Source organism: Pogona vitticeps, chromosome 1, assembly GCF_051106095.1.
Source record: "Pogona vitticeps strain Pit_001003342236 chromosome 1, PviZW2.1, whole genome shotgun sequence".
NCBI classification, from domain to species: domain Eukaryota; kingdom Metazoa; phylum Chordata; class Lepidosauria; order Squamata; family Agamidae; genus Pogona; species Pogona vitticeps.
Window position 1 is genome coordinate 174,233,492 of NC_135783.1, and position 27,515 is coordinate 174,261,006.

The window sequence follows — 27,515 nt, forward strand, 5'->3', positions numbered from 1 at the left end:
GGGCTTAACTCTTTCTCCAGTCTTTTCTCTGAAGCTGCTCCTTCCATTTCTGGGAAGCCTCCATTTGCCCTGGTAGAAGCTTCCCTTGAAGTAACACTTCAAATAAGTGTGTGTAGGGGTTAATATTAGAACTATGGCAGAAAGAGTAACCACTGCAGTAGAGTGGATAAGGGGATGGTCTAAGATTCAGGGATCCTGGCTTTGAAATCTGTACTCAGCCATGGAAACTCACTGGGAACAGGGTTGGTACTGGTAAAACCACTCCTTAAATGTCTCAAAAAGTTCTTCTAGGATCACAATAAGTCAGATGCAACTCGATAGCACATTCTGGTCTCTCACCCAAAGCCTCCAGTTCCTTGGGGCTTCCATTTCCAGAATAAAAAAATATGCACGTAAATCATATTCACTCAGTACCATTGACCTGTGAATTCAACAACAAAGATCTGATTCGCAAAGTGCTACGACAGTCAATATATTAAAACCATGCAATAATAACAGCTTAAAATGCCATACAAAATTATATATTAAAAACAATTAAGCCAATAATTTGCAGTATAATGTGCTTAATGCTGCCTAGGATCGAGATTTTCCTTCCTCAGTCTTTGGAACTTGTTCTATCCCACATTCAGGCAAACCTTCCCTAGATTTGTGGAAAGCTGAAAACAGCTCTTTCCACATGTACCTTGTGAAAGCCTGATGGGGGTCGGAGTACTATATGTGTAAAAAATATGCTGACCCGTATACATAGTGGGTGAACAGTGCACATCTACACTTAGGAATTTGGTGAAGAACTTTCTCTTCCTAATAACCAAAAAGAGCATTTAAAAAAAACCCTGTTGTTTTTAATCTCCAGGTCTGGTATAATCCGGAAGGTTATCACAGCCTCCCAGCCTACCTGAACAGCCTGAATAACTTCATACTCCGTGCTAACTTGCCAAAAGAAAAGTCAGCTGGATACGGTAGGTACTCGGGAGACCTTGGCGGCATCATTTGGCAACCACGACATCACGAGGCTTTTGTTTTCAGCCGTGCCTGATACATTGTGCCATGGCAGAGCATAATGCTTTCATTTCTTCCCATTGAGAATGATCAGCGTGAAAGCATTAAATGGCTTATCCAACCCTTAAGACTTTTCAGGGCCTCTGTTACGCTTTTCTTCTACATGTTTTCCAATCTTGCTCTATGTTGTTGGAGACAAAACTAATTATTAAAAAATTCTTCCAAGTCTCACATTCTGTGATCCGGCAATCACTATTTCCAGTCCTCTCTTTTAAACATATCTAAGCACTGAGGGCTGGTAAATGCAATGAACTTGTAAATTGAGTGAGGACTGAGGCAGTGTAACCTGGCTGGAGGCAGAATTGATGGAAAGGTCTTTAGAGCACCTGTCAGGCAACCCAAGCCATCTATGGCTTTGACAAATGAAATGACAGCTTAAGAACCATTGAAATGGCCATATAAAAGTTTGCTGTCATTTTAGCAATTTGAAATAGGTGGCAATCCTGCTTTTGAGGTCTGACTTAGGTTTCATGTATTTAAAAAGGCACATAAAAAGAGCTTTTTTACACTGTCACTAAGCAAATCATAATGGCTTTGGACTGATGTATATTGTGCCTCTTCCTCTCCCAAGCCTTGAAAAATAGGTATTGAAATGGAAATTTTGACTTCTAACCTAAGCTGCAGTAAAGAAAAAAATTCTTCATAGCAAAGGAGCATTAGCAGCTCAATCAAACTGTATATCCTTTATTTTTGATGGGTGGGAAGGTTGTATGCTTTCTTAGTTATGTATTCAATATTGATAAAAACAGGGTGGCTGGGGAGAGGCAATTCATTAATTGATGGGATGGGAAACATCTGAGTTAATGAGGACTTTTTTTAAAAAGAATTGGCAGTCAGCAACACTTTACTAGTCTTTTTAAAAGTAATTCATGCTGTAATCTAGTTTATTAACATGTAGGAATAGTTTGGCAACCTATTTTAAAAGAGCTTCCCAAGAAAAGAAAATAAGATAGATCTATGTGGAACAAGGACACTGCTAAAACACAAATGCTAGGTAGTCCCAATGAGTGTAAATAAAATATAAACACTAGAGAAATTTCAAAATATTTCAAGTGATTCCCCGATCTGTATTTCTGGAGTTTATTCCTGCCTTAATCTATACCCAAATGACAGTTTTTGAGTACCGGCTGCTCAGAATCTGCCACAATATAGGCACTCTTAATACTGGGCATTATGATGATTTCAATAATTCAGGAGTCTTTTGCAAAATTCAGGATCAAGCTATTGCTTAAGGGGAATGCATATACATAGTGATTAACTTGTTTTCCATCCCACAGTGGGATTCCTGTAGAGATGTATGCCTTGGAAATTAGACTTGCAAATTAAGCCCATGTTCATCTTCCAGTTACCAATCACAAAATCAAGTACACTAAACAGAAGTTAAAATAGTTAGGAATTTCACAAAGAGATGTCGTCTACCCCTTGAGGGAATATTTACATTCTAAATGTATTATCCAGTTTGACTGTTCAGCTGGATGTTGGTAGCAAAGCTTCCATGTGGCCCAAAATGAGAATAAAATCAATTAATCCCCCCCTCAAATCTCTTTCTAAGTTGAGAAGGAAAGGAGCCTGGATGATCAGGGTGCCCTCTTTGCAAATAACATCAGCTGGACTACTAGTTTACCTGCTTAGAACCTGCCCCAGTAGTTTAATTTGTGTCATTTAAAAAAAAGCATTCCCTTACCCAATGAAAATTGGTTTTTAAAAAAGCAAAGTGTGCTGCTTGTATACCACACAATAGTGCTTAAAGCACTCTCTGAGCAGTTTACTTTTTAAAAATTATACAGGCTACACATTGCCCCCCCTCTCCCAGCAAGCTGGGTACTTATTTTATTGACCTTGGAAGGATGGAAAACTGAGTGAACCTTGAGCAGGTTGTCAGATCCGTTGGTACTGAATGCTGGACCATAAGCAGAGTTTTGGCTGCGGTACTACAGTTTAACCACTGTGCCATGAGGCTCTATAAGGCATATTTTCTTTCTTTTATCCAACCTGGCTGGCTTTGTAGTATTTTTGGCTTCTATACCTGCCCAACTGTTGTTTGCCCTGTACACGGGTATACTGTACAATCCATCATACCTCTCAGTAGTCTACATACACAGTGCTCTTTCAGTTTATCAAGTTCTGCTCCAGAATGCCATTCTTTATCAACCCAACATCACTCATAACTGCTGAATCATTTAGCTCCAATTGCTTTTCTATCCCACTCTCAAGTGGTAGAGATAACAAGTCTTATGTGAGCCTCTCTCTTCTTCAGCTTACAGCTATATTCAGTTGTGAATTAAGCAAAACTCTTAAGTGTGCTTTTTGTTGTTGTAGGCATTTCTGTTGTTGCTCATCCTTATCCTGGTGGAGAGAGTCAAGAACAAGCCATGTAAGACACTGACCACATCATGTCTCTTTCCATAAAGCTGAAGGAGGACCACCCATATTTCACTGGACCATGTGTAATCTAGATCAGTCTGAACTGAAGCAATCAGGACTTGGTTGCATTGGCTGAAATCCTGTTGGACAGTTATGGAAAGCATGTAGCTTTCAGAGGCAAAATGCCTTAAGTTAAGAAATCAGCATGAACACTATTTGTTGCATGAGAAGTACTGTGATTCAGTATGCAACAGATAATGGCTATGTTGTCTTCGAGAATACAATGTCTATGTTGATTTCTTAATGTACATCAATGTGCTTTGAAAAGTTAAATCATTTATGTAATTGCACCACAGGATTTCAGACACTGTATCCAGATGGGTCATTCACTGCCATATTTAATAGGGAGCCGTGTAGTATAATTGTAGCAGTAAAGAAGGAAAGGAAAAGAAAGGAAAGGATTCTTTAGGTCAGGCCAGGGGTGGAGAATGTGTGACCCTGCAAGATTGCAACTCCCATAATCTCTTGCAATTGTCTGCGCTGGCTACACCAGCTGGGGGGATGTAGTCCAACAACATTTGGATGCCTTAGTGCTCTGCACAAGGCCTCTTGTTATCTGTCATGATAACAATGCAGCATAAGAGATCAAACACATACGAGAACTGTTTCTTGTGGTCCTTATAGGGGTGAGGAAAGAATTCCAAATTGGCTTTGAGCCAGATTCAAGACAGTTTTTCTGTATTAATCAATATTAATACAGCACTATACACAGGGTGAAAGATGATTTGCAGTGGCCTCATGTACCTAATTCTAACTGAGATGTTACATTTGTCCCTGTGCTGTATCACTTCAGACTGCAGGTAGGAGCTTATATGGTTGAAAGCAAAATGCACACATTTTTGCTAATAGGAAACTGTGTTTCAGGGAAATCGTTATGTTGTGATAGCTTCTTTGTGATCTTTCATTTTCTGTCTGCAAGGATTTAGTTTGTAACTTTGTGGGGTTTGGGGAAATGAATGAGCATTGCATCACATGAAACCCTCCTGCCTGCAATCTGAAGTGATACCATCCATAGAAATTTTTGGCCAGCAGTTGCCATGGCATTGGCTGGCTCTCTGTTGACCAATTGGGTAGCATTTAAAACTGTACTGTAATATGTCTTATGCTAAGGCACACACTGATGGCTGCTCAAGTGCCTGCTCAAAAGATGCATGTGCAACAGTTTATGAGGGTAATTGTTGTGACCAATCCCCATAGTGAGGAGAAAATGATCACTTGATCAAAATAATTCTGTACATTTTTGGATTCGTGTGTCTGAAATAAAAGAGAGACTCCAGGCAAGGTTCGATGCTTACTACTGCCTTGATATTTTCCCTTAAAACACACACACACACACACACACACACACACACACACACACACACACACACACACACACACACACACACACACACACACACACACACACACACACACACACACATCTGGATGTCTAAGCAGGTGGATCCAGAATATTCTTAGTTTCCCCCAATGCCCGCAACCTAGCTTTGTTGTGAAGCACTGTGAGAAATTAACACAGCTGTCTGGTGCTGTGTGGAGACCTGCCATCACAGTGAAGTTGGCATACTATGGTGTACTGATAGAAGGAGGCCCATCAGAGGATGCTTTGTCCAGGGACCCCTCAAATCTGATGCCGGCCCTATGTATTTATTTATGTGAACAAATATTTTGTTTACCCCTCCCCCAGGCTTAGTAGTTTACTGGATATTATCGTCTCCATGTCTGTCCTGATTGGCTACTCCATCACAACAGCCAGCTTTGTGCTTTATGTGGTAAAGGAACACCAAACCAAGGCAAAACAACTACAGCATATTTCAGGTATCAGCGTGAGAAGCTATTGGGTGACTAACTTCTTTTATGACCTAGTAAGTATTGTATCTCTTAAATAAGAAAAATGTGGTGTACAATTTTTGTCTTAAACTTGGTGGTGTTAATTCTTATATTTGTAAGGCTAAACTAACTTTATGTAAGGATATTTTAAAACATTTAGAATAAGAATTATTGCAGTATATATATGCCAAGATAGGGAATCTCTCCCTCCCTCCCTCCTTCCCTCTCTTTTTCAGCTGCACCATATGCATAACATTCAGCACATTTATAAAAGATCAGTGCGCTATTAAGGTCAGGACTTCAATTTATTTTTAACTTGTAGGCAGAAAAATTGCCTTTAGGTTAAATTGCAAAGAAGCAAAGGCAAAAAGGCCGGTCTAAAAGTCGTTCTATACTAGATGTTGTCAGGGACTTCATATAAGGGCTAGTAGTGGCTGCTGCCTGTGACCTTGCCTTCCAAACTTTAACACAGAAAACCTCTGTTCATATTACAAAAAGAATTAATAGCATAGCAAAAAATCTGCAAAAGTATACCCAACCATATTTGTTCCTTTCATGAATATTATCTATTTCAAAAAATACTTTGGAATAGATAATATTCCAATATTATTCCACTTTTGGAAGCTTTCCCTCTTTTTAGAGGCTTGGTTACTTAAAAAAAATAGTTCCTGGGTCTCAAAACATAGACATTTTTATAGGGACAAGCAATATTTCACAGATTGACAAACCTGCATTTTGTTAGCATGTTCAGGTTCACAAGTTACAGTGAAAAAGGCCACAGCATGAAAACATACCTAGAATGAAATTCCCTTGTTTTAATCATTCTTTGCTTTCCTTCCTTCAAAGAAAAACCCGTATCATCTTCACCACAGGTGGGATAACACCTCTAGGGAAGATTTTGATTGAACATTGATTGGAGATTGGGCTTGGGGAAAAGAACCAACCATCCTTATTTCCCACATGGGCAGCTAAATTCAAATGTTCAGCCTCCTGAAGCTGAATTTCAGCTTTATAGACCCTGATATCTTTGGGAGCCTGCTCCAGCAATCTCTTATTTCATGTTTAGGTCATGTTTGTTCATCAGCCTTTTAATTCAGTGGGAACTCAAGGTACTTAGTAAAACTGAGAATAAAATAAAGTTAAACTACTAGCAGTTACAAATCCCATAATTCCTCTCTCCTGGCTATGGTGCTTAGGTCTGATAGTGGCAAAACATCTAGAGAGGGACAATATTTCATTCTGTCTTCAAAAAAAAAAATTATTTGTGTTATTTACATACAGACATATATGTCTTTAGGTAATATACATAAAGACATATATGTTAGGGAAAGTGAACATAAAAATGCACATATTACTAAAATGACACAGAAAACACATTATACATACATATTTCTTGCAATTGTGTGCTTTAGTAAAAGCAAGGTCATTAAAGATAAATGTACATAAAAATGCATATCTACCATATTTTTGTACGAACATTGGGGGGTGGGGGAAATGATAAATTTATTTGAAATCAAGTTTGGAAAAATAACTAAATAACCAGCATGAAAACAGACAGGTTTCCCCATCCCTATTTATAAACTGGGTCTTTGTCTTATACTAGAGAGACTCAGCAACTCTTTCATGAATCCAGGTGATTTATTCTGACTGAAGAAAGCCCAGATATTATGCTGTATTTTAGCAGCAGCTTCAAAGCTCTATTTAGATCTGTGTGGTTTTGATATGTTCAAAAACAGGAACAAGAATTACATTGCCTATTTCCAGTGTCCCACTGCATTCTAGATAAGATAATTAGGTGAAGAAATTGCTGTAGCTGGATGGTAGAGTACATTTTCTTCCATGTAAATGGTCCCAGGTTCCGTGGCCAACGTCCAGTCCTGCCATTAACCATTTTGGTACTCGGTGAAAATGGCACTGTCTCCCAGCCACTCCACCAGAGTGACACAAAGGCCAGAGAACCTGTTCAGGAAGACGGAGGGAGGAAATGTGGTTCCCCCTCAAAGGAAGAGAAAACGTATGCTTTCAAAGAAAGATGGAAGGATTGGAAGAAATTGGACCAGGAGGTGTTACTGTTCATTTTCTTAGGATTCTCCTCTAGATTTTGGTGCCTTGGTACAAAGCCCCAGGTGCTACCCTCGAACTGCAGCTCTGTGGAATGATGCTCAGAAACCTTGACAGCCACTGACAGTCAGCATCAGCCATGCTGGTCGAGACAAATAAACATCTGACTCTGGGTAGGGCAGTTTCCCAGTTGCAGAAATCCAGAGTGAATGAATAAATCAAATCATATCACATTTACTCAGAGCATAATACAATTTATTGGTGGTTAAATAAAGTGAAAGAAAGGTGCCCACATTAACAACAGAATCTATGAGGCAAGTCTTATTTATGCCTCTCTTTCAGCTGCTTATGTCTCTTCCTCCTTGTTCTGATGTACCAAACCCTTCTCCATCTCTGGCTTTTTATCATCAAAGGACTGACATTCCAGTGAGGTGCTCAGAAACGCTTTTATTTTGATAGACTTTTTGTCTCCCTCCTAGATCATTCTGCTTTCCTAGTCAGTTCAGCACAGTTTGTAGCAGGAAGCTACATCCGACACTGTGTATTTAGTGATTCATCCTTAAGCTTTGCGTGATCCATGAGGTACTGTTCAGTGCTCTTGCAAAGGGCCAGTAAACCTGATAAGGGGAGTTATAGGAACTGGACAGGTTCACAGCTGTTGTTTGGCCCAGGGGGGCATGACTGTCTGTCCTAGCAGTTAAGTGAGAGAAGTGAGGGTTATAAGAAGTTAAGAGAGCATTTATGAGGACTGTAACCTTATTTTTTCCTTACTTGACATTGTTGAATAAATCTGTACAGGTTTCTCACATGGATTCTCCCAAGCCGTTTCTAATTGGTCAATGCACCTTCATTTATCAAACAAACTACAAACCACATATAGTTGGTTAGGTCAGAAGGAGTAAACAAATGAATTCTTTGTCTGTAAGCTCTCTGTGGTAGGCCTGCTTACTTCATACTTCCATGTATGCTGTGAAACGGCATATTTATAAATCACCCACTTAAAAGCATCCCAGTGATCTAACCAAAATCAATATTCAGCAGGCTGAAACTAATGTGGCAGTACGTTGCAGCTTGATACTTTTTCAGCAATGCCTTGGTGACAAGCAATCCTTGTTCATGACTAAGGGAAAACATGGGGGAGTCTTGAGACTACTGCTAATTAGAAAACGAGATGGTGCTCGAGTCATTTCACTTGGCTGCAGAAAGAAAGGACGCCAAACAACAATTGAAATATCAAAATTCCAAAACAATATTTCATTCAGACCTCAAGGAATGACTGAGCTTTGATCTTCCTCTGGGAGTGGGAGGGAAATTCACCTGGAATACATGCAGATTGTCACCACCACTAACTTCCACAAACTCATGGCACAGGGAGTTGGTGAGGAGAGGTGTCAACTTGTGTGAGTTTTCCTAGAGCTGCCACACTTTGGCCTGCGCCTTTAGCCCTTCAGAAGCTGATGTGAGTCTTGGCAGCCCCATGTGGTTCAGTTTCAGTCTGAACTCAAACCACTTTAGTTTCTGGTCGACAGGTTTTGGTGTTCAACCAGTTGGACAAAAGACGTTTGTGTAGGCCCATCCATGTTAGTGATTCTGTGAAACAACAACAGATGATAGTTATGGTATAAAAAGATATGGTGTGTATACTCCACAGTACAGGTCAAATCCTCTCCAGATGTAATCACATGTATGACTATAAAAATGAGTTTAGTGTTAGGATTATGATAATCACCTGTAATTGCAATCATTCCACAGGTTTACTTTCTGGTGCCTGTTACACTCTCAGTAGGAGTAATTTCAGCTTTTCGGATACCAGCGTTCTTTAATGACAATAACCTGCTGGCTGTATTCCTGCTTCTTTTCCTGTTTGGGTAAGGATTTGGTTTAGTTTAACTCAACCTTAATTTAACTGTCTGTCTGTTTACCCTCTGCTAGCATTATGGTTGCTTAACCTGGTAAAGTATCCTAAAGTATCCTCTATAGGCACTGGAGAACCTTTCAGTCTTGATATGGCTGGCATTTCTCTGAATTGCTTTTGTGTTTTCTGCTTGTTCATAGATCAGGTCAGAAAGTCTGACACCTGAACACCTATGTAAGAGCCCTATAGAGCTTTATAGACCTTTGGGAAGAATCAGAAGCCTGTGTTTGTCTCGGCTGGCCTTTATCCCATTTAGAGTTAGCTCTAGAATGAATCTGGTAACCATTTCCATTCCTATTAAAATTCATCTGGGTATCAAGATAAATGTTGCTACATTGTTGCAATGATTCCAGGTTACATCAGCTTGTCTATTTCTTCAAGCTTGATTCATGTGTGTTGCTTCTATGTTCCAGATTATATATGGGGGTATTTGTATACAAATACAAATATCCCCCACAGCTGGACTTAATGAGGATCCAGCCCCTGGTGCCGGACCACCCACTCAGTGGTGGCAGCGGCCCCACTCATCCTACTTTCTTCCCGCTCAGCTAGTCACCCCAGGAAAGGGGAGGGAGGACGATTTTCACAGCATGGCTGCTGAGTGGCTAGCTAAGAAGGAAGACAGCAGCACTCTGGAAGTGATTGGAAGGATGAGTGGGGCTGCCACTGCCACCAGACACATGAGTGGACAGTCCGGACCCTTGTGAAGTCCAGCTGTGCAGGGATATTCATATACGAATAGGAATACTCCCGTCTCTATTCCATATACCTAAAATGAATCCAAATTCAAAATTTACTGAAAATGTTCTTACAGGTATGAGAAAAACTGTACACACAAATGCTTAAAAGTATATGGGAATTTAAGTTGCAGGCAAATACATAAGTCACATTGCAATCCAAAATGCTGCATCATAAAAGCCATAATTTTAAAAAGGAGAGAATACATCTCTAAAACACATAATTAAAAAAATAGAAGTATTATAGTGTTATAGCTTTGAGCATTCATTAGCTTTTAAGCATATTAATGGACACACATGAAAATTATTCTCAGTACTCACTCTGCCAAATCAGTTTGAATCTATGGAGGAAAATCCATGATGTCTTGCTGCTGTGCTGCTACACATTATTGCTCTTTGATGTCTGGTGCTCAGTTTCAGAGGTTGGTATCTGGTGTATGTGTGGCATGTGTGTTGCATGTCATGGCAATATAAATATAGTGACACGCATCTCTTGCTTCCCTATATTTATATTTCCCTCAGATTTTTACATTTCTCTTCAACTGTAAATAATTGGATTTTGCTGAAGTAGTAAAATATTGATCCATGAACAGCTGGAAAGTTTTCTGTGGAAATCATTATTTTACAAGCCTTGCAAGTTGCCACTAGGGCAGATAAATAGCCTTTATTTTGACTAACTGGTATCCCAGCATCTGTGAGAATAACTTAACTGTCCCCATAGTAATTTACTGGGTGAAAAAAATGACATGGGTGTAAAGTGCTTTTCCAATTTCTTCTATCCACATTTTGGGTCTAGGATTTTTTCCCTCTCACTTGGCTGGAGAGCTGGCTTGTTTTGCAGTAACTTTTAGTAAACTGCTGTTCAAACCTCATTTTAAAAGCTCAAATGTACATTTTCATGGTTGCATTTTCTATTGTTGCCTTAAATAGCATTCAGAATTTAAAACCTTGACACTGATTTTATATTGGATTATGACAGTTGGAGGAGGAATGCATGGAAATTCATGCAAATTTCAAAGCCCATTTTCTTAATGTGTGTGTTTATTTACACATTTTACCTCAGTTAAGCATTTCTCCCATTGACTAAGGCATAGTTGCATATATTTTTACATTTGTATACATTTTAGCTCTTCACATTTTAGACAGAGAGATACTAGAATCATTTTAGTAGAAAGTCACGCATGAGTAAATTAATAGAATAATGAATTATAAATATCAGACTGAACTCAATTAGCTGCTTGTTAATTAAAATTAACATAATGACCGCTCTACCCCTAGGTCAACTTGATTTCCTCCCCATCTTTTTGTCCTTATTACACATTTCAAGAAAATCTATGGTCAACATTAAGCAGTTTTATTATTCCTTTGATCCTTAACAAAATAGGTGAAAAACAGAAGATTCTTAGCTTGAAATCAAGATTTTCTCACAGAAACCTGGACAAAAAGTATAAAGTAGTAATGAAGCAGTTGGCTGGTCTTGATTTTGTTATTTCTTCCTGTAGCTATGCAACATTTTCATGGATGTATTTGCTAGCTGGAATCTTCAAGGAAACTGGAATGGCCTTTATAGTATATGTCTGCATCAACTTGTTTTTCGGCATCAATACAATCATTACTCACTCAGTTGTGTTTCTGCTTTCCCAAGAAAAGGCCACTGATCAGGTAAATGTCCTGCAAGCATGTAATTAACTTTCATATATAACATCTGTATCAGGGTGAAAAATCCATTCCCCTTTTGGGAGGAGAGGGGGAAAATACTCTTCTACTTCAAATTAAACTGATTACGACTATGTTTTTGAGACAAATCATATCACAACACAATATTGTTGAGTTTGATTTGACTTATACTTCTACATATCATCATTGAATATCTTGATAATTGCTTTGATATAAGGTTGAATGACAAAAAATGGTTTATATGAAATATTTAAGGAGTGGTTTTCACAGTTCCACATCTCCAGTGAGTTTCCATGGCCAGATCCTGTGGGGATTTATACCCATTTCTCCTGAGTATTAGTCTGTCATTCTATCTACTATGCTACACTGGTTCGCATTCTGTTTTAGTTAATTCCTAATGTTAAAATATATTATTGTCAAATGATAAAAATGATTCAGTATATAATAGGAACAGGATCGAAGTGTGGTTCAGTAACTATTCTTCTTATCTGTTTGGAAGATGGAAGTGACAACACTCTTGGGTTTTGAGAAATGAGTTTTTTGGCAGCTGGAGAAATTGTTCTGACTTTTAATTGAAGATCAACACTACTGCCGACAGCATGGCAAACTAAGGGGGTTTGAAATTATAAACTAATTTATCTCAGCATGGTGCAATGCTCAGTGAGAAAATGTGTATTCTTGTACCAAAATGGCACCCTTCCTTTGGCTACTGGGACCAATGCTTTGATACATAAGACTAGGGTTGGGATTTTTGGATTTTCAGGACTACAAATAGCATGATTCTCCATTCTGGGAGTTTCACCTGTTTTGTGCAGGCACCTTACAAATACCTCGATGTGATACACTGAGGGGGAAAGCCTAAATTAGAGGTCTAGCGAGGCCAAGCTCCCAGGTAGCACCGGGGTAGGAACAGGAACCTTGTGCAGACCTTGGCCTCAGAGCCTTCCAATTTATGCCTTCCTCCCAGGTGCATCACACTGAGATGTTTATAAGGTGCTTGCAAGACTGGTAGAACACCCACAACAGAGAATTATAGTATTTGTAGTCCAAAAAAATTCCATCCCTAATAAAGGCTGCAGCTTAATGGACTTTTAAAAAGCGAAATAAGATTATAAGAATGATTGGACTGTTACTAATGTCTGAAGAGGAAAGAAGAGTATTCTCCACCATACTGAAACTTGGGAGATAAAAAGCTCTTAAACAATCCTTTTCTCCTTAAAGAGAAGCATTGTTTTATAATGGACCTGCTTGTCAGCTTTTATTACGGACATATGTCTTTTTCTGAATAAGCATTCCGCACTTTCTTTAAAAGTGCTTGATCAGTTTAAAAAAAGAAAGAGTTTACAAAATCTTTGTGGCCAAAAGCAGGGAAGGTTTTTTGATTGACATTGATGTGTCCCTGCCTGGTCTCCGGGCTCCTTCTTCCCATGATAATTTATTGCATATCTGACATTCCCAATACAAATGTCAGCTGCATTCTTCATTTTTCATGACAAGACGTATAGGTGTTAGGCACAAAGACCAGCTTTTCACTACATGTCAAATGTTATTTCCACATGTACCCTTCTCCGAACAGCTGCCAGGAGTTTTGTGTCAGCCTACAGCCTGGCACCATCTGCAGCATCAGATTTTTGTTGTCTACTGGCTGACCTGAAACAGCTTATTTTGGTGTAAATGTGTCTTGAATAGCACCTGGAGCAAAGGGTCATTTCCAGGCTATGCACAGTGGAAATATGGTAATGCCATAGAGGCACGCTAGGGAAACACTTAAAAATTTAATCTGGCAGCATCTGGAAGGCCACAGTCTTGTCCTCTACTCTAGGTAACCCCATGCATATCTACTCTGAACCGATTCTGGCTATGTTTAGTGGGTCTGACCCCCACGAAAGTGTGCCTCAAGCTGTAATTGTAGACAAGGAATAATTCCACCTGAACTAAATGACATTTACCTTTGAGTAAATATGCTTAGCATTGTACTGCAAGAAGCAGAGCCTAGAGGTTGCTGTGTGAATGACAAGCTGTGGGGTACAGGTATTGGCAGGTCCCGTGTGAAGTATCCTCTCTGGAGAGTCTGGCTACTTTCAAATTCACCAGTGAAAAAACTCACCTGTGTAAGGCAGCCAAGTAGGAAACCACAAAGGTTGCTGAACAGACCAGCTGAAGCTGATGCCCTCTAGATGTTCTGGATTATAGTTCGAGAACGAGCCATACATGACTGAAAATTGCATCAAGTATCTATTTAGCTAGGTTAAAGCTCACAAGGAGAACACACTTTGCTACCCAGATAAGCAAGACCATCAGGCCGAACTATTTCACACAGTATGCAATTTATCCGGGATTGGTCACAGTGACAGGCGTCCCAGTAATATTTCCTGTGACCAGTTTGTGGCATTTTTTAAACATAACGTGAGTACATCCACTGGGACCTTGACCACCATTTTTCTCCAGTAGATCAAGTCGAGACATCCAACTGCACTGCCTTGTCTGGTGAGTCTAACAGAACTTCAACCTGTGACATCAGTAGAGGTTGACAGGGTGCTTGATCACTGCAGGGCCACTGCAGTCTCCCTAGATCCTGACCCAGGCTGGCTCATAAAAGCTGCCAGGCCAGTAACACTGGAATGGGCCACTGCTAGTATTAATGGGTGTCTCCTTGAGAGCAGGGTCCCCCGAGCATATTAGGCTTATTTGTAAAATAATCTAACTTGGTGGTGGACAATATGAACAACTACAGCCGCCCAGAGACCTCTGGGTAGTTTGGGCGGCATATAAATTGAATAAATAAATAAATAAATAAATAAATAAATAAATAAATCACCAACGTTCCTTTTTAAAGCAAGCTAGTGGAGAGGTGGCTGGCCAACCAGCTACAGGCACTCCTGGAAGAGACTGATGTCCTCAACCTATTCTAGCCTGGGTTCAGGCCACGCCAGAACACAGAGATGGCATTGGTACCTCTGAAAGATGACCTTTTGAAGGAGACTGACAGGGACAAAATGTCTTTGCTGGTCCTTCTTGATCACTCAGCAGCTTTCAATGCCATCAACCACAGTATCCTCCCGGTGAGGTTCTCCAGGTTAGGGATCAATGACCTGGCTTTGGCCTGGCTCCAGTCCTTCCTAGAGGACCGTCCCTAGCAAATACAACTTGGAAAGATGATATTCACCCCTTGGACTTTCAATTGTGGAGTCCCACAAGGGTCAATCATCTCCCCAATGCTGCTTAATATGTATATGAGACCATTGGGGGGAGGTCATCAGGAGCTTTGGAGCTTCATGTCACCAATGTGCAATTACATCCAGCTCTATCTCTCCTTCCACCCCTCTGGAGAGGAAGTCTTCCCATCCCTCGAGCACTGCTGGGGTGGATGAGGGATGATAGACTGAGGCTGAACCTGGACAAAACGGAGGTCTTGTGGGTGGGTGCCTGTAGTGTCTGCAGATTGGGGGCTGCCTCTCATTTGGAGTGGGGCTACTCTCTCTGCTAAGGATAAGGTTTGCAGTCTGAGTGTACATCTGGAGTGAGCACTATCAATGGAGTCCCAGTTAGCGTCTGTGGTCTGCTGCACCTATTTCCACCTGTGGTGGATTGCTCAGGTGCATCCTTACCTTGACACCGGATCCCTCACTACACTGGTCCATACACTGATAGTCTCAAGATTAGACTACTACAATGCTGTCTATGTGGGGCTGCCTATGAGGGTGCTATGGAAGATCCAACAGGTCCAGAATATGGTGGCCAGACTATTGAGTGGTATGAAGAAATACCATCATATCTCCCCTATTCTGGCTGCGCTGCACTGGTTACCTGTTTGTTTCCATGCCAGCTTCAAAGTGATGATTGTAACAGCCACCTTATACCTCACAAAGGGGCCGTTACGTCACAGTCAATCACTCTTCGTTTCCACTGCCACCAACCATTTCCTCAAATAAAGCTTCAGGCCAAAGTATGATTTCAAAATAAAAACTTAGGTTTATTGTATACAAACAAAAGGAATGGTAAATCACTTGAATATAAATAATACTTTAATCACTATAATAATATAACAATCACACACACTCTCACAGACCCTCACTATGTAGCACAGTTCTTATCTCACATTATCTCCAAGCCCTATCTCCCTATCTCAACCCTATCTCTAAGCCCTATCTGGCCCTATTGGAATCTATCTGAAACCCTCACACCATTCACTCCCCTTATATACAACAGCTCCACCCCTTATGTCCCACCCCATCACGCCATTGGTAGATGACACACAGCTTCAGCAGTGATGGGCAGATGATGTCATAGCTGTATGTAACAATACCTCCCCCCTTTAAAAGTTGTTTTGTGGGGGAAAGCTAAGGTGCTTTTCACCCAAAACAACTGGAAACAAAATCAAACATTACGTTTTCCCCACATTTCAACACTTACCATTAATATATTAGGCACATTCTTACATAACTATATTATTCAAAATATACTTACACTTATATAATCAATTGCATATATATATATACAGAACAATATTCCAATAACCACATATTTTCATAACTTATTAAACACAGTTATTAATTTCAAGAGTCCAATTTTTTTTTCATCTGTCGTCGTCTGGTCTTCGGGATAAGGCGTCAGCAACACAGTTCATAGTCCCTTTGACTACCTTAACCTCAAAGTCATAGTCCTGTAAAATTAAAGCCCACCTCATTAGCTTGCTGTTTTGGGCTTTCATAGTCTTTAACCACATCAGAGGTGAGTGGTCTGTACACAGAACGAAGTGTCTCCCCCAGATGTAAGGTTTTAATTTCTGGACTGAGTACACGATGGCCCAACATTCTTTCTCAATGGTCGACAGGTGTTTCTCGCCTTTCTGAAGTTTCTTGCTCAGGTAGGACACAGGATGCTGGTCTCTGTTGTCATCACACTGGCACATCACGGCTCCTACCCCAGCGTTGGATGCATCGGTGTAGATGATGAACTCTTTATCAAAGTCTGGAGCATGCAACACAGGGTGGTTGGTTAATGCCTCCTTCAGCTTCCCGAACGCCTCCTCGCAGTCACTGGACCATGGGATGCAGTCATCACTCCTTTTCCTCAACAGCTCGGTCAACGGTGCTGCAATTTCGCGGAACCTGGGGATAAATTTTCTATAGTATCCCACTAAACCAAGAAAGGATCTAATTTTTTTCTTGGTATTGGGTCTAGGCCAATTACGTATTGCCTCTACCTTTGCTTCTAGGGGTTTGATTACACCTCCCCCTACCATCTGACCCAAATATTTCATCTCGGGGCTACCCAGCTGACATTTACTTGCTTTTACTGTTAACCCCACTGCTTTCAACCACTGCAGTACTAACTCTAGGTGACACATGTGATCCTGCCAGGTGTTGCTAAAGATCCCTATATCGTCAATGTAGGCAACTGTAAATGCACTGAGCCCTCGCAGAGTTTTGTTCATCAGCCTTTGGAATGTAGCTGTGGAATTCCTAAGGCCAAAACTGAGGACACGAAACTCGAATAAGCCGAAAGGGCTACAAAAAGCAGTCTTTTCTTGATCTCTAGGGTCTATCCGCACTTGCCAAAACCCTTTAGTCAAGTCTAAACAGGAAATGTATTGACAACCACCAATGGTTTCAATTAGGTTGTCAAGTCTGGGCATGGGGTAAGCATCTGGTTTGGTTACTAGATTTAATTTTCTGTAATCTACACAGAACCTAATGCTTCCATCCGGTTTGTCCACCAAAACTATTGGAGCTGACCAAGGGCTAGACGATGGCACAATAATACTTTCTTTTAGCATCTCATCCAGCTCCTTGCGCACCTTGTCCACATAAGGTCCGGTTACTCTGTATGGGGTTACTGCCTGCGGGGGTGCATCTCCAGTATCTATTCTATGCATCACTCCCTTAGCTAACCCAGGCTTGTTTGAAAAGACCTGTTGATAGTAACCAACATCTTTAGTTCCCTCTGCTGTTCTAGGGTGAGTGCAGGGCTGATCTTCACCTCCTCTGGGTTGAACTTTATTTCACCCCTTCCTTCCCAGTATGGCAAATCATGTTCTTCTTTATCAGCTGCTTTCATTGCAAAAAGCACTCTCTTTTCCTCTCTATAATATGGCTTAATGGCATTTACATGAACTACCCTCCTGCCTAGGTGTTCATCTCCTTCAATAATGTAATTAAGATCACTCATTTTGGAAATGACCCTATAAGGTCCTGCCCAGTTCAATTGTAGTTTGTTCCTCTTGATGGGCCTTAACATCAGCACCTCATCTCCAGGGTTAAAATGTCATTTTCTAGCCTTTTTTTCATACCAAACTTTTTGTTTGACTTTCTGGGCTTGCAGGTTTTCAGCAGCCAACTCTAAATTTCTTTTGAGGTTGTTCATTAATGTGTCTATGTATGAGACTACATTTTGAGGATCTTCTTCTACAATCTGTTCCCAATTTTGCTTAATTAAATCAAGTGGTCCTTTCACTTTTCTCCCGAATAGCAGTTCAAAAGGACTGAACCCAGTACTTTCTTGTGGAACTGATCTGTAGGCATATAGCAATAATTGCAATTTCTGGTCCCAGTTATTTGGGTTTTCTGCTAAATAGGCTTTAATCATTCTCATAAGGGTTCCATTAAATTTCTCTGTTAACCCATTACTCTGCGGATGATATGGGGAAGTTTCGAAATGTTTAATACCACAAATCTGCCATAATCTCTTCATAAGTTTGGAAGTAAACGATGGTCCTAAGTCAGTTATAATCTCTGAAGCAAAACCCATTCTACTCATATAGTTTAAAAGTGCATCAGCCACTGTATGGGTCTCAATGTTATTCAAAGGAATCGCTTCAGGGTATCTTGTGGCATGGTCTACAGTGGTGAGAATAAATCTGTTTCCCCTTTTTGTGACCTTAGGCAACGGTCCTATAATGTCCACACCAATGCATTTAAAAGGTGTAGAGATTACAGGTAGTGGACACAACTTAGCCTTAGTCCTGTCACGGTTATTACCCTGTCTCTGGCACACATCACATCTCTGACAGAAATTTTTAATTTATTTTCCTATTTCTGGCCAATAGAAGTTTTGAGTTATTCTCTGCTTGGTCTTATTTATCCCTAAATGTGCAGCAAATATATCAGAATGTCCCCTTTCTAAAATCATTGGGCAATATTTAGCAGGCACTACCAACTGGCTTCGAATCTCATGTCCCCCTTTTGAAATGTTCATCAGTGTTTCTCTATACAGCAAACCCTGCTTAATAAGGAACCTTTCAGGGGATTCAGGGGATAATTCCATGCTTGACACTTTCTCAAAATAACATTTTAAAGTGGGATCTGCTTGCTGCTCCTGGGAAAATATACTGCTTTGGGGTATTTCAAGTGAAAATGCCTCAGCTTGTGGTATATTTTCATTTCCCTCTTGAATGTCAGTAACTTTTTCAGCTGCCTCTGTTTGGTCTTGTTGTGAACGTGTAAGAATTAACACTCTCTTAACATGCTCCGAGAGGTCTGTCCCAATAAGTACAGCTGAAGGCAGTTGCGAGGAAATTCCTACTCGCCAATTTCCTTGCCAGCCCTTATAATGAACTAACACTTCTGCTACAGGCAAAACAACTATTTCTTCCCCTATTCCTTTAATTGTCATACTTTCATTTGGTATAATGTGATTTTGTGGTATGATATCAGGGTGACACAGTGTAACCTGAGAGCACATGTCTCTTAATGCTAAATAGTTGTGGTCTAAAATTCCTATATTATCACCAGCTGCTTCAAATAATTGGGGATCAGTTCTTATAAGTAGACAATGTCTTATTTCAGCCACAGGAATATTATCTTCATTAAATTCATCTGTTGTAGAGACCTCTGTTGGCGTTGCTATGACAACAGGCTCCTCCCTTGGGGGAGTTATCTGTCCCTTCTGAATACAATAAACAGATTTAGTCTTGTTTAAATTCATTTTCTGAGGTAACATTTCTTTATTTTCTTTTGCCTTATAACATTGGGACGTGATATGGCCTTTTTCATGGCAGATGAAGCAAATTCTATCACTCCATGGACCCTTTCCAGCCCCTTTTTCTTTTCCCTCCAAAATCTGGCTTCTGGCTTGGCCCTGTTCTGAAGGCTTTCCCACAAAATGGCCACCCACTTTCTGCTGGCTTTTAACTTGTCCCTTGGGATAGCTATTGTAGTCCTCCCATGTTTTTCTCATACTCTTTCCCTCAGAATACATAGGTTTTCTGATTTGTGAGATGAAATCTGCAATTACCTCTGCCTGTTTCAAATCTAGAGGTTTCTTGTCTTTGACCAAATATTTAATTTCACCATGTAGAAGGGAATAAAACTGTTCCAATCCTATTATATTTTTAAATTGCTGAATTGTCTCAACTTTTTCCTGCGCCAACCATTTATCTAAATATTTAGCCAAGTTGGCCCCTAACTGTGAGTAAGACTCATCAGGTTTCTTGGTTAGTGTTCTGAACTTTTGCCTCAGATGTTATGCATTGATGCCATACCGGCAAACACCAACTTTTTAAATTCAGAATAATCTTTAATCATTTCTATTGGCATCTTGGCATAAACCTCAGTGAGGCTTCCACTAATTTGAGATCTCAGAATAATCATTTTTTCTGACTCTCTGACTGAAAAATCAGCACACGCTCTTTCAAAAAGAGTTAAAAATGCTTCTGGACAGTCTCCCTGTTTAAAAGTAGGGAATTTCTTTAGATCTGTTTTTGACAACTGCCCTTCTTCAGAGTTGGAATTTCTATTATTGTTATTGTTCTGGTTCATTAATTCCAATCTCCTGTTTTCAAAAGCCATCCTCTCTTTCTCTAATTCTATTTGTTTCATTCTTTCCTCCTTCTCTAGCTGTTTCATTCTGTATTCATGTGCTTGCACTAACTCAAATTTTCTGAGGTCTGATAAATCTTCTCTAGAGGACTTTTCCTCTTGAGCTGAGGAAAATCTTTCCTCTCCCCCACTAACCTCTTCATCTGAACTAGCTGCCATTTCAGATGGTCTTAGTTCATCTTTTCTACTTCGGGTTAAGGGCATTTTATTTCACCAAAGGCTCTCACATCAACTTTCAAGCCTTGGTTTAAAGTCACTTTTTTTCCTGTGCTATTCGTCTGTGTTATAAAGTTGCAGCCTTCTCCAGCACTGTCAGCTAGCAACTGTAACTATGCTTCTGCCCCTTAAGCTGGGCCTCTTGCCAAACAAAGTTTACTTTATTATTCTGCCTCTGGCACCAATCTTGAATTCACACAGCTACCTTGACCTAGGTTTAGCTGTACAAACGGAGATCCCTCAGCTTTGCCGCCCTTGGCCTTCGCTATGTCCCCTCAGAGTTTCCCTAAACTCAGGACACGCTGGCCAAAACACTACAGTCTTTGCTTTGGGCCACTCTCCCCACACAAAATGGACTCCACAGAGCTCCCGTCTCAGTTTTTCACTCTGAAGCTTCAGCGCCCCTCTACTAGACTTTGCTCCCCTTGAGCCAAGCCCTAGAAGGTGAACCACGCTCTCCACTTCAGATGACCCTAACTGAAGACCCTTGCTCTGGGCACGATCCTGCCAAGGCTTTACTGGAATACTCGTATCCCACCGCTGCCACCAATTTTATTGTAACAGCCACCTTATACCTCACAAAGGGGCCGTTACGTCACACTCAATCACTCTTCGTTTCCACTGCCACCAACCATTCCCTCAAATAAAGCTTCAGGCCAAAGTATGATTTCAAAATAAAAACTTAGGTGTATTGTATACAAACAAAAGGAATGGTAAATCACTTGAATATAAATAATACTTTAATCACTATAATAATATAACAATCACACACACTCTCACAGACCCTCACTATGTAGCACAGTTCTTATCTCACAGTATCTCCAAGCCCTATCTCCCTATCTCAACCCTATCTGGCCCTATCGGAATCTATCTGAAACCCTCACACCATTCACTCCCCTTATATACAACAGCTCCACCCCTTATGTCCCACCCTCCGTCATGCCATTGGTAGATGACACACAGCTTCAGCAGTGACGGGCAGGTGATGTCATAGCTGTATGTAACAATGATGTTTACATACATAGCCCTAAGTAGTTTGAGACCTTTATATCTGACAGATTGCCTCCTTCCAATGAGATCTGCTTGTCATACACAATCTTTCCGGGCCAGGAGGTTGAGAATATTGACCCTGAGAAAGGCTTGGAAAGGGCAGACCAAAAACTGGGCCTATTCAGCAGTTGCTCCCCATCTTTGCAATAATCTCCCACCCAAAATTCACCTGGCCTCTGCAACTGGAAAAGTTTTAACGATAACTGAAAACATGGCTTTTCAGATAGGCCTTCCTGGATCTTATAACATCTTAACACAGAGGCTGTTTCAGCATTTATAGTATCAGTTCCGCCCCTTTCCTTCATATTACTATACTGTAATTATTTCTAGTTAATTTTATGTTGGTTTGTTTATCTGTTTAATTTTGATTTCTATAGTTATTAAGTTCACTGTTTTTAAATTGCTGTTTATTATGTTATACTGTTATAATGTTGTAAACTACCCAGATAAACAAGCAAGCAAACAAACAAACATTTGTTGAGGCTTTGGAGAGCTCCTGTCTGGGGCAGACTTCTGTCTGGGGGAGCCTTTTGTAGAGAGAAGAGGTGAGAGGGAATGGCTGTCTAGGTGTCTAACTTTCTCCATCAACTGTTTTATCTGTCTTAGTTTTTAGCAGCTAACTGCTCTCCTTCCCTTTCCTAACTCACATTAAGTCCAAAGGACAGATAAGCAGAGATAAACAAAGGAGGGAGAAAGGTAGCACAAGACTCTGTTCTACTTTCCAGTTTTCTCTACCTCTCTCTCTGAAAAGCCTCACATTTTTCAGCAAACCAAAGCCTGACTTACGTATATGTGACTATCCATGTTAGTGAGAATAAATTTATAGCCAAGCTTGAGACATAAAACCATGTCCCCCAGTCTGGCCTGCTCCAGATGTGTGAGGTACCAGGAGGGGAGGGCCAGAAGAAGAGCAAGTGTGTTGGGATGAGGCAGGGAGTCAACCATCTAAGGCAAGGCAATTCCTGTGTAATCATGTGGCCACAATATACAACTGTTTATTGTTTTTCATTTAGGTCTCATTCTTGGATACCCCTCATTGGGGTAGGAGGAAATATTCCTTATTCTGTTAGTGTTGGTTATTTGGGCCTCCATTGAAAAAGGCCCATTGATGAAGAAGGGCCAAAATAGGTTTGTGTGCGACACACACAAACATACCTAGAAGGTTCCTCTTCAGTATGCAAGTTCTCTTCACTACCACCATATTTAGGATGAACATTTTACTATGAAATTCTGTGTTGCGCGTAATATTATGCAGATTTTTAAAAAATATGTACAACATATTTTATAGCCAGAAAACAGAGTCACAATAACCAGGAACCCTTTTATTTATTTCAGGGCTTGCATGACCTTGCTGAAACTCTGAGGCATGTTTTCCTGATGTTCCCACAATTCTGCTTTGGATATGGGTTGATTGAACTGTCACAGCATCAAGCCCTGATGGGTTTTCTAAAGGCATACGGAGTGGTCTACCCAAACAAAACTTTTGAGCTGGACAGGATAAGCTCCAAGCTGCTTGGGATGTTCATCCAGGGAACTATATTCTTTTCAATCCGCCTCTTGGTTGATGATGGGACTATTCAGAAAGTCTGGTATAAGATACTAGAGTAAGTGGCACTCAGCTGGAGAAAGGGGCCTTGGCAAATATTGAAAGACAGCACATGTGGTATATAAATTGTTGTGATTTGCATTAATAACAAGGAATTTAAAATATATGAGGACAATACAGCACAAAAATGAAACTGCAGTAATTTATTTCTTAAATTCTTGTTCTAGTAATAATTATGTTAGGTTTGCTCCATCCTCCATTGCAATTAATCTTCTGAGCGTAAAATGCATGGAGTTATAAAATGGATTTACCACATAGTTTCTGCTACATGACAGTAACCAGAAGGAGCAACAATATTAGGAAATATCTAAAAATAAGAGAGAGCTGGTCTTCTAGCAGACCTTTACCCCAAACCATCTTAAGCAATTAGTCCTTGGAGTTTAGAAGCCAGTTGAGATCGTGGTCCTATTTTGAACCCATCTGCACATCCTTTTTGCTTCTGTTAAGATGTGGTTCAGCTGCCTATTGATTTGGAATAGTTTAACAACTCTGCATGAGATCAGTTGATGCTCAAATTCGTCTCTTCCTTTTCCCTTCTGCTTCTGAATTATTTTCCTTCTTGGGGAGCTGTTTTTCACCCCAGGCTTAGTCCTCACAGATGTGTTATTCCTGTCAGTTCCCTTGTCTTGAGGAAGTGTGGTTCTTGTGATACCATGTAGAATTAGAACTTCCATGTCATAAGCTGTGATGTCATTTGTGAGAGTACTCTTCTCAACATGGAGCAAGGCTGCCTTGCTGCCTCTCTAAATGGCAGGGGGAGTGAGGATATTGTTCCCCAGCACAGCTGCCTCTCACCCTCTGTGTCATGTCCAGTAGGATCAATGTAACACACTGTTTACCCTGCAAGAAAAAAGAGCTAATAGTTCCAAGCTCACCTTCTATGTTTCCTGCACCTATCCTTAAATATTCACGCCTTTGACTTCTGAAAGGGATTCCACCCTCCTCCATTGTTCATAAAAGGGCACAGTTTGTGCATTTCCCTTCCAATGGTTGGAAACAGGATGAAGAATGGGGAAGGCACAGGAGGGAAGGAAGGAAAAAGTTGGAGAAAGGGAAGGGACCTTTTATAGGATGGGAACTCCACTTGGATTACAGTTAATAGGAGAAATCGAAACAGCAATAGAAGTCTGGAATGAATCATTTTGGGTCTATGAGAAAAACAGAGTACAGTTCCAACCCACATTAAATGTAGCCATGTACCTTGTGTGGATGAGCTCTTGGACTGCACTTTCCTGAGAATAACCCTATTGAATGTCATTTCCTTCTGAGCAGACATGTATAAATGCTGCTATTAGTTCCACTATGCTAAATCCAGTTATTAGTCCTGAGCAGAACTATTTAAGTATTCACTGAACAAATTCAGTAGGAATAACTACTGAATTTAGGCCATATACTTCAACTAGAGAACATATATTGTTGTTCTTATATGCTGTCAAGTTGCCTCCGACTTACAGCAACCCTATGAATGAGTGATCTCCAAAACACCCTGTCTTCAATTGTCCTGCTCAGCTCTTGTAAACTCAAGCCTGTGGTTCCTGTAGAGAGTCAGTTCATCTTGTATTTGGTCTTCCTCTTTTTCTGCTGCCTTCCACCTTTCCCAGTATCACTGTCCTTTCCATAGAACCCTTTCTTCTCATGACATGCCCAAAGTAGGAGAGCTTCAGTGTCCACATTTTTGCTTTCAGAGATAGTTCAGACTTGATTGGATCTAGGGTCCATTTCTTGATCTCTCTAGCAATCCAGGGTATCCTCAAAGCTCTCCTCCAACACCATATATCGAATGAATCATTTTTTTTCCTGTCAGCTTTCTTAACTGTCCAGCTTTCACACCCATACATGGTGATTGGGAATACAGGAGTGTGGGTGATCTTTTCTAGTTCCTTCATTGTTGCCCTTCTGAGTCTCAATCTTCTTCTAATTTCTTTGCTGCAGTCTCCATTTGGATTGATGACTGAACTACGATATACAAAATCTCCAATTATTTCAAATTTTTTCATAGTCAATGCTCAAGTTGTATAGTTCTTCTGTAGTCATGCTTTTTGTCTTCTCAGAGGACATCTAGATTGAGGAAAGCTCTTCAGCCATCACAGCCACTGAAATTAATGCTAAATATTAATGTATGGGAATATTTGTGTTAGGACATAACTTAGGAAAGGTTAAGTAATAAGTTACACAGATTCGCTCAACAGACTTAAGAAAACATGTAAATCTCTCCCACTTGAGAAATCAGTGGAACATTGCTTTCCCCAACTGGATTGTGTCAGTTACCTCTTGATTCAAGTATTACTAGGCACAACAGGAAGATGTTTCCCAGTCACAAAACATCTAAAACTTCAAACACATTGCTTTTCTACAGTATATATTGGGCACCAGTATATCAGTGATTTGTTTTTACATATCAAAAGAAAATGCTTCTCTAAAAAGAACACACACACACACATCTAGCACTTCATTACAGCCAGCCTGTGAGCATGATGTTTTTTAATTTGATTTTTAAAAAAATAATAATCTGGAAACAACTGGTTTGTAGAACGATCAGATTAATCAAACAAACATACTCTTAAGCTTTTGATCACAAATGTTTAAACTAACACCCCAGCCCTGGAAATGCTCTTCTAGCACAGTGATCAACAAAATTAAGGATCCTCAAAAAACTCAAAAACAATGAAAACACAAATTGACCAGCGTACAGCACTGAAAAATACCTTGTATGGAGGCTCTGCTTATCTCTCATAAGTGGCAAACATTAGTATACTTTACACCTATCCATCTGTCTGTGCTCTTCTTAAAGCTATCTTAGGCAGTGGCCATGTTTGGCAGTGAATTCCATAAATTAATTATATGCTTTGTGAAGAAGTATTATGCTACACACTGGGGAAACATTCTGAGAATCATAATCCAGAGAAAATAATCTTTCACTCCCTGATTCTCTTTTGAGGAGATGTCTTTAGTGAGCAGCTGTGATCCTCCTGTAAGATGTTATTTATTTATGGATTTATACCTGTGTTTCAACAAATTCCCAGCCTAGCCTCCAATGTAATCTAACATGAGGGAGGTAAACTAACAGTACGTGTCTTCCACTGTGCTAGATTCCTATTTGACAAAGTACATGGCAAGCCTCCACTCCAACTGGAGGCCTTTGATGAAGAGGAAGACAAGGATGTCCAAGCAGAACGAGAGCGAGTTGCGCTGGGCCTAGGAGATGATGACATGTTGCAACTCCAGAATCTCACCAAAGTCTACCATCTTCCCCACCGAAGGATTGTAGCTGTAAAAAATGTCAGCGTTGGAATCCCAGTAGGGGAGGTAGGCCAAACTAAAAGGAAGCTGTTGTTGCTGCTGCATTGCTTATTGCTATTGCTGCCACTGTTACAAGAGCTGAGAAAATGTACAATTTAGGCAACAACTCCCAAACTCCTCCTTGTAGCCAGAAGAGTCTTGATTTTTGTTGCTGATGCTGCTAATACTGCTATTAGTGTCACAGTTGGGCACACTAACATTGTGCATGTCCTTGGCGGTCACCCCACAACTATGGAACACTCTCCCACCTGAAATTTTCCTGGCCCCCTCATTGGGAACCTTCAAAAAACTATTTAAAACATGGCTATTCAGACAGGCCTTCTCGGATCTTAAAACAGCATGATACAATAGTGCCTCAATAATTTAATATCTAACCTACCACCATGTTTCCATTTAAATTTTATTTTATTATTTTTTTACTGTGTATTTTTTTTACTCTTTTTCATTTTGTATTTTTAATATTTTATTTGGTCTGTTTTTATATATCCTTGTCACTATGTTACTGTTTAATAATGTTTAATTTGTTGTAAACCGCCGAGAGTGGACTTGACTGCCAGATGGGTGGTTTAAAAATTTTTTAAAACATTAATAAGTCAGTAGAACTCTATACTATAGATTGTTAATATTCTCTGTAATCACCTTCACTTCATCCTGGTTGCAGAAAGCAAAGTATTTGGTCCTTTGTTTCACGCAGCAAAATGCCTTGATCTGGTCCTGGCTAAACGACTTTGTCTTTCTCCTCTTGAGACCAAGTCTTTGCTCTTGTTGTCTCAACATTGATGCACATAAGTTGAGCTACATCTCTTTGATAAAGCCCATAG

General features: G+C 40.2%; 1 protein-coding gene across 1 annotated transcript in view; it reads left to right on the forward strand.

Moving 5' to 3' along the window:
* Positions 1 to 27,515, forward strand: part of ABCA12 (ATP binding cassette subfamily A member 12) — a 157,251-nt gene that overhangs the window by 105,664 nt on the left and 24,072 nt on the right. The window contains exons 38-44 of the mRNA XM_072977676.2: positions 854 to 959; positions 3,379 to 3,433; positions 5,171 to 5,348; positions 9,127 to 9,242; positions 11,529 to 11,688; positions 23,124 to 23,392; positions 26,484 to 26,700. Of these exons, the coding sequence (XP_072833777.2) occupies positions 854 to 959; positions 3,379 to 3,433; positions 5,171 to 5,348; positions 9,127 to 9,242; positions 11,529 to 11,688; positions 23,124 to 23,392; positions 26,484 to 26,700 (1,101 nt within the window). The remainder of the gene's footprint in view (positions 1 to 853; positions 960 to 3,378; positions 3,434 to 5,170; positions 5,349 to 9,126; positions 9,243 to 11,528; positions 11,689 to 23,123; positions 23,393 to 26,483; positions 26,701 to 27,515) is intronic.